The sequence below is a fragment of the Diaphorina citri genome, unplaced genomic scaffold, assembly GCF_000475195.1.
Source record: "Diaphorina citri unplaced genomic scaffold, Diaci psyllid genome assembly version 1.1 scaffold711, whole genome shotgun sequence".
Classification (NCBI taxonomy): domain Eukaryota; kingdom Metazoa; phylum Arthropoda; class Insecta; order Hemiptera; family Psyllidae; genus Diaphorina; species Diaphorina citri.
Genome location: NW_007378144.1, coordinates 37,647 through 44,464, shown reverse-complemented (window position 1 = coordinate 44,464; position 6,818 = coordinate 37,647). Strand labels below are relative to the sequence as shown.

Genomic DNA, 6,818 nt, shown 5'->3' with positions numbered 1-6,818 from the left:
GTTCTGACTGAGTCTGTCAGACTGTCTGAGCATGAGTGTCTGGCCTTATTCGAGCAGTATAGACAATATTTTTTGACGCTGACACTGATTGACCCTAACATGAACCCGTTTTCGGTATTTCCTAGTTGTGGGTGACCCTGTTTAGACTGCGGGGGTAAAGGGACTTTTCAGTCTTACGCTAGCAGCATAAACAAGGTACATTATATTCTACTCTTTTCTTACAGTCATCAAGTAATCCGGGCTTTCCATCGTACGGCAATCTTCAAATCCCATGTCCTTAATCCTTCCGATTTGTTTTGCAGAGGAGGAACGGGACTCTGGTGGGTGTAGGCTGTACCATGTCACCTCCTGTACCTGACGTATTTCTCATGTCTGTCCTGTTATTCCTGGGCACGTTCATCCTGTCAGTGGAACTCAAGGATTTCAAGAACGCCCTCTTCTTTCCTTCCAAGGTTAGTATGATGGGGAACTCTACACATGGGCGGATACAGCTTTCTGGTTTTGGGGGCACAAACTGAAGAGGATGTGTCGATGGGGAGGTTGTTGCTCCTATTTTAAGTAGATATTAAACAACAAAATCCTACCTGTGCAGTTACTGGCACAACGTCCCCCAGGGCACGGCACAATACCTTGCCCCTTTGTAAAAAATCTGGGGGGGGGGGGCTGGGCCCCCAGGAAATTCAAATCAGAAATCAAAACAACTGGAAAAAAACAGTCTTGATTGTTTAGGTTGAATTACGAATAAGCTGTTCGTTTAAGGACTTGAAAATAATTATTGTATTCCTTTTCTGTTTCCAGATCAGACAGTTCATCAGTGACTTTGCTGTTATTATCGCTATCTCCTCCATGACGTATTTGGATTTTCTGAGCGGAATCAAAACACCAAAACTCGAAGTAAGTGAATGAAATCAAAACATTTTTCCCCTTTCTTCTTTTTGAAGAGGTTTGATAGAAGGAACTGTAACTACTGAGATTTTATCGTCCCAAAATCGAAGAGATACGGAGGACAGGATAGGAGAAAGCCAGCCGTTCCGAGAGCGAACCTAATCTGTTTAGTATAAAGTTCGCCCCGAGCGGAAATCGAACCCACAACCGAGCGCTTATAAGGCAGGCTAACTAGGCTGGCAGAACCAAGGGTTAAAATTAATATGTATCTATAATAATGAGAGTACGATAAATGTGAAAAGGCTATTCCCCATTTACGATTTAATTCGCGATTTGAAAATAAAATAAGGGTGTCTAATGTGAATCTAATTAACAATAATTTATAATTTCCAACTAAACCTACATGTACCAAATATTTTCAGGTGCCAAGTGATTTCAAGCCTACCTCCCCGGATCGGACCTGGGTCATCAGTCCATGGAAGAATCCAGCCTATACCTGGCTTCTTGCCATACTACCCGCTATACTGGGGACCATACTCATATTCATGGATCAACAGATCACCGCCGTCATTGTAATCCGCCCCGGGCGGGAATCGAACCCGCGGCCTAGCGCTTACAAGGCAGACGCACTACCAACTAAGCTAACTAGGCTGGCTTTTTATTATTATTCACGTCAAATTCTCAAATAATTTTGATTATGAAATCCTTACCTCGGTCAGGATTGAGCCCACACCTTCCTTATTACCAAGCGAGTTTCGACCACTACACTACCGAAGTAGGTTGAGGGTAAATAAACTAGATGTTTTCGCTGTTATATGATTCAGACACAAAAAGCCCACCTGAGGCTTAGGTGCTGTGTAGGGGTAAACAGCCCTAAAGGATGGTTCAAGCTTCTACGAATCTTTCGCTGTTGTAACATTTTTTCCGTTGGAATTGTGTATCAACAACTGCTGGTGGTGTAGTGGTCAAGGCGCTCGCCTGGTAAACAGGAGGGCGTGGGTTCAATCCCAGCCGAGGTATGGAATTTTAGTGTAGTGGTCAAGACGCTCGCCTGGTAAACAGGAGGGCGTGGGTTCAATCCCAGCCGAGGTATGGAATTTTATCCTCCATATAATTTGAGAATTGAACCACAGTAATAGTAGTAGCCGACTGCTGGAGTAAATGGACTTTTCAGTCCTATGCGAGCAGTGTTGATTGCGTCTGTATGTCTGTGTGTATGGAAAGTGATGGGTATGAGATCACCTATATCTCTACCTGTGCTGCTCCCATGTCTGATATGCCTACTCATACCCAGCTCTTACTACTCATTTTTTTTTTATTATTATTTTATTTATTTTTTTTTCTTCTTACCTTCTTAGCCACCTAGGTACTATTGTTTTATTATCATTTCCTTTTTTTTTCCTTTTATTACTGTTATCACGGAATCCGACTGTGCTGCGCCCGGCGAGAAACCAACATTCCTCGGTGTTAGGTAAGAATAAAATGAAATAGGTGTATATTTATGTATTTTCCTCTCAGGAAACGGCGCGACGGGTTCCCTTTTGGAAACTGAAATAGCGCCCAAGATGGCGTGCCATCGGCATTGGTTCCTTTTCCGAAAGTTTCCTCACCTAAAATAACACAGGCCGCGGGTTCAATTCCCGCTCGGGGCGGATTTTAATCCTGAACGGATAATGTTCTTTCTCGGAACGGCTGGCTTTCTCCTATCCTGTCTTCCTTCTCTCTGCGATTTCGGGACGATAAGACCATAGCAGTTACAGTTCCCTCTGTCAAACCTCTTCAAAAAATAAAAACAACACAAGCAACCTCCGAGACGGAAGTAGCTCTTTTTAGGAGGTTTAACAGGAGGAACTGTATCTACTGAGGTCTTATAGTCTGGAAATCGAAGAGAGTGTCCTCCTTCGAGAAGAAGGCCAGCCGTTCCAAGAACGAATCTGATCTGTCAAGGTTAAGGATAAAGTCCGCCCCGGCAGGAATCGAACCTTCGACCTAGCGCTCAAGTGCTAACTAGCTTTCTTTTTGATGGGATGCTACCTATACACTGCCTAGGCAAAACATGGCATTACTTCAAGGTAGTGCACTTCATGCTAACTAGGCCGGCAAGCCCTTATTGAACTTGATTTATTTTTCTTACTTACAAACTTCCCGTTTCTTCCACCAGGGAGCAGCGCGTCACTCACATTCTCATCTTCCTCATGATTGGACTGTCCGTTCTGATAACACCCTGGCTGCGATACATCCCCATGCCGGTTCTGTTCGGCGTGTTTCTATACATGGGAGTCGCCTCGTTGAAGGGACTTCAGTTTTTCGACCGGATCCTCATTCTATTTATTCCTGTTAAATATCAGCCGGACTATATGTTTCTGCGACAGGTAAGCCAGCTTGCAGTATTAAGAGAGAGCTTGTTTCGTATATTGAGCCAACCGAGTTATTTTTCCAACGGGTTTAACGCAACGGTATTACTACTAAGGGTGGGTTTCACCAATCTTATTAACAGCCTGTTAAGCCATCAAATGGAACTTACCAGGCTGTTACCTTAACATGCCTTTTAGGGTCTGAAAAAAATATTGGTCAAATCCAAAAACTAAAAGTACGGCCCTGAGTACACAGGTACCTTACAATAAAAGATTTCTCCATTAAAATATTTTTGGCCAAATAGGTAAATCGTCTTCTCTAAAATAACCTTACGCAAATTTTTTCGATATTTTTTTGTATTAATTTCTTATTTCTCAATTATTTTTTCAACATATTTTTGTCATTTTCTTTGACATTAAATACAAATTTAAACATACCCATGCAATTAAATTTCTAAATTACTGGGTTTTTTCTCTCTTCTTTCTTTTTATAGCGGAGGAAAGAAGCACAAGAATCGGAGTCACAAAAGAGATGCCATGTCCGAGGAAGAGAGAAGGAGATTGTCCATCACGGCAGAGGAAGAAGGAGAGGAGGATATGGAGGAAGATGATGATGACGAGGGAATTATGATAAAGGTGAGTGAGAAATAATAAAATAAACTTGGGAAAAACATCGATTTTTTTGCATCAGCACTACCTAAGATTTCTATTGCACACGGAAGTACAACAAGCAAAAGGTCAGAAATAACACGCATGTAGCTAGAGCTACATTGTACCATTTGTACCTATCTATCTCATATTTTTTCTTCTTTTTTGACTGTTCCAGGTTGAGAAAAACAAAAACAAACAGAGCTACGTGAACTACGTGGATTCTAATTTGGATGGCGACGAAACCTGTGTTTAACTTGGACAACATCTGAGTATATTGAAATTTTTTCTCAATACACGAGAGTACATCGAAATTCTCGCTTTGATAGGCGAGAGTATCGATTTTTTTGCATCAGCACTACCTAAGATTTCTATTGCACACGGAAGTACAACAAGCAAAAGGTCAGAAATAACACGCATGTAGCTACATTGTACCATTTGTACCTATCTATCTCATATTTTTTCTTTTTTGACTGTTCCAGGTTGAGAAAAACAAAAACAAACAGAGCTACGTAAACTATGTGGATTCTAATTTGGATGGCGACGAAACCTGTGTTTAACTTGGACAACATCTGAGTACATTGAAATTTTTTCCTCAATAGACGAGAGTACATCGAAATTCTCGCTTTGATAGGCGAGAAGTACATCGTGTGAACTTCTCGAATGGGCGAGAGGGCGCAGAGAGACATGAGTTCTAGCAATTCATTTCGAAATATCCAATTTTATATTAATTGCTTTAAGAATTTGTACACTTAGATGGGCCAATTTTTAGAGTGACTAAGGGGTAGGCTATTTCGGTTCGTTTTTGTTAAGCTACGCCGAGCAAGACCACTAAATGGATGAGTGACATGAACGGCCATGCCTTGAGGATTTCGGCTAGTTATTAATAAAATATTGTTCATTTTCAGCTGGTTGTCATGATAGGAATCAGAAAGCTACTGGACTGCTTATTCACTCAGAGGGAGCTAAAAATACTGGACGATGTTATGCCAGAGACAATAAAGCGATCTGATGAGGAGATAAGTCTTGAGGTGAGGAACACTTTGACATAATACTAGTAGCTTACTGATGGGGGTAAAGAGACTCTTTATGTTGGGGTTTCCAAACTCGGAATCGAGAAGGAACGAGAATTTCCCTATACTTAATACCCAGGTAAACCTCGGATTGAACTCAATCCCAAGGCAGTCCACGGTGGTAAAACTCGAACTTAGTCTTGTGTGTCGAACAGTCGGAACTTGTGTAGCGGAAAAAGCTTCCGGTCTAGGTATTTCAGATCGTCTGAGGGGCCTAGGTCTGAAGCGTTTCCCACCACACACGTTCCGACTGAGTCTGTCAGACTGTCTGAGCATGAGGCTGTGTTTATGTACAGGGCTGAGATAGGCCATCGTCGGCCTTTTTGCGTGTAAAGTTGGCGGGAAATTCGAATTTTTGATTTTTTCGGCAACTTGTACAATCTGAATTCATTTTTTTACTTTTTATCTTTAGTTTGCACGTTTATATTATACTTTTCATTTATATTAGCTATTAAAAACAAGCAAATTACAAAGCAAACAAAAATAAATATAAAATGAATTTTAAAAATTGCCGCCGGGACAGCTATCTCACGTCGTCCGAGCTCATCTCAGCCCTGTTCATAAACACACCCTAAAATGTGCAAATTTTTTGTGGAAAGTGCTGATTTTAATTTCAAAAGTTTCAGTTTTCTAATTTTTTCTTACGAAAAGGCTAAAAATGGTAATTTTTATTGAAGTTTATTTAAATCCGCTAACAAAAGTGTTGTTTTTATTGCCATAACTGAAAAAGAATGTAACATTCGAAACAACCGTTGAAATCTCGAGAAATCGCTAACCGCTGGAAGCCTGGAACCAAAATGTGTCCGTGTCCGTGACTTTTTACCAACTTTCCTTTTTGTTTTCTGTTGAATTTTGGAGCAACCAATAAAATAATTAGGTACTTATTCAAAAGAAATAAATGAATGACAGACCTAAATATTTCCAATTTGTGAGATTTTAGAAAATACCTGAAAATGGAGTGAACCAAAAATGTGTAGCTGGTAGCTGAACAATGCAATGGTATCTCTTCTTTCTAACTGTCAATTTAAACTGAGGTACTGAGGTTTGTTTAAATTTACATGCAACAATCAATCTTTTTGAAGTTCAGGGTTTTCCTATTCCGCAAATCCGCATATTATCTTCTTTTCTTGTAGTCTTGGAGGAAGGGGTTCTTTATTCTTTTGCCCTTTGACATCCAAAATGGTTTAACTGCTTACCCTTAGCTCTACTCTTTAATTTTTTGAAATAAAATTTGGGTTTCTATGCAAGCACAGAAGCTTGAAAAATGTTATAAAATGACCCTAAACAGCTTTCAGTCTGTTTAGGTACAAGCAGTAGAGACTCAATCTACTATAGGGACACCCTGTATACAGTGGTTCAGTGGGCTCCAGAGACCCCCTAAATAAGAGGTAAGCAGGGCTCCTGCCCTAAATGTTTGGCTCATGGGTTCTTGGTACATACCCAAGATTGCTGCGTGGGAGATAGAAGCCCCCTCCCCCCTAAACAAAATTTATTTATTTTTACAAATTGATGGGACATGCCCCAGTTTAGAGATATAAAAAGTAAAAATAATTAAAATAGTATAATAAGTACCTCAGTAAAATTGTCATAAAATAAGGACCACCAATGTAGTATGGTACATAGCACTGATGACATGTAGTGCTGTCAGAGTTTCTCACAACATTTTCAGGACATACCTATGACCCATTTTAGAAGAAGATCCTATTTCGTTTAGGTACCTAGGTATGAGTGGATACTTGGATGAGTGGAGAGGGACCTTTGATACTTAACAATAAAAAATATAAAAAAAGCCCGGGGGGGGGGGAGGAAACTCCTGCAAGTCTGCCTTGTTCCTACAAGTAGGGACACTCACAAACAC

The 6,818-nt window shown here is 40.5% G+C and overlaps 1 protein-coding gene across 1 annotated transcript in view; it reads left to right on the top strand.

Moving 5' to 3' along the window:
- Positions 1-4,995, top strand: part of LOC103511400 (electroneutral sodium bicarbonate exchanger 1) — a 26,888-nt gene extending 21,893 nt beyond the window's left edge. Inside the window, exons 11-19 of the mRNA XM_026825168.1 lie at positions 296-452; positions 799-894; positions 1,308-1,457; positions 2,295-2,356; positions 3,047-3,265; positions 3,734-3,875; positions 4,066-4,137; positions 4,370-4,441; positions 4,784-4,995. Coding sequence (XP_026680969.1) covers positions 296-452; positions 799-894; positions 1,308-1,457; positions 2,295-2,356; positions 3,047-3,265; positions 3,734-3,875; positions 4,066-4,137; positions 4,370-4,441; positions 4,784-4,939 — 1,126 coding nt within the window. The 3' untranslated portion in view covers positions 4,940-4,995. The remainder of the gene's footprint in view (positions 1-295; positions 453-798; positions 895-1,307; positions 1,458-2,294; positions 2,357-3,046; positions 3,266-3,733; positions 3,876-4,065; positions 4,138-4,369; positions 4,442-4,783) is intronic.
- Positions 4,996-6,818: the final 1,823 nt, after the last annotated feature.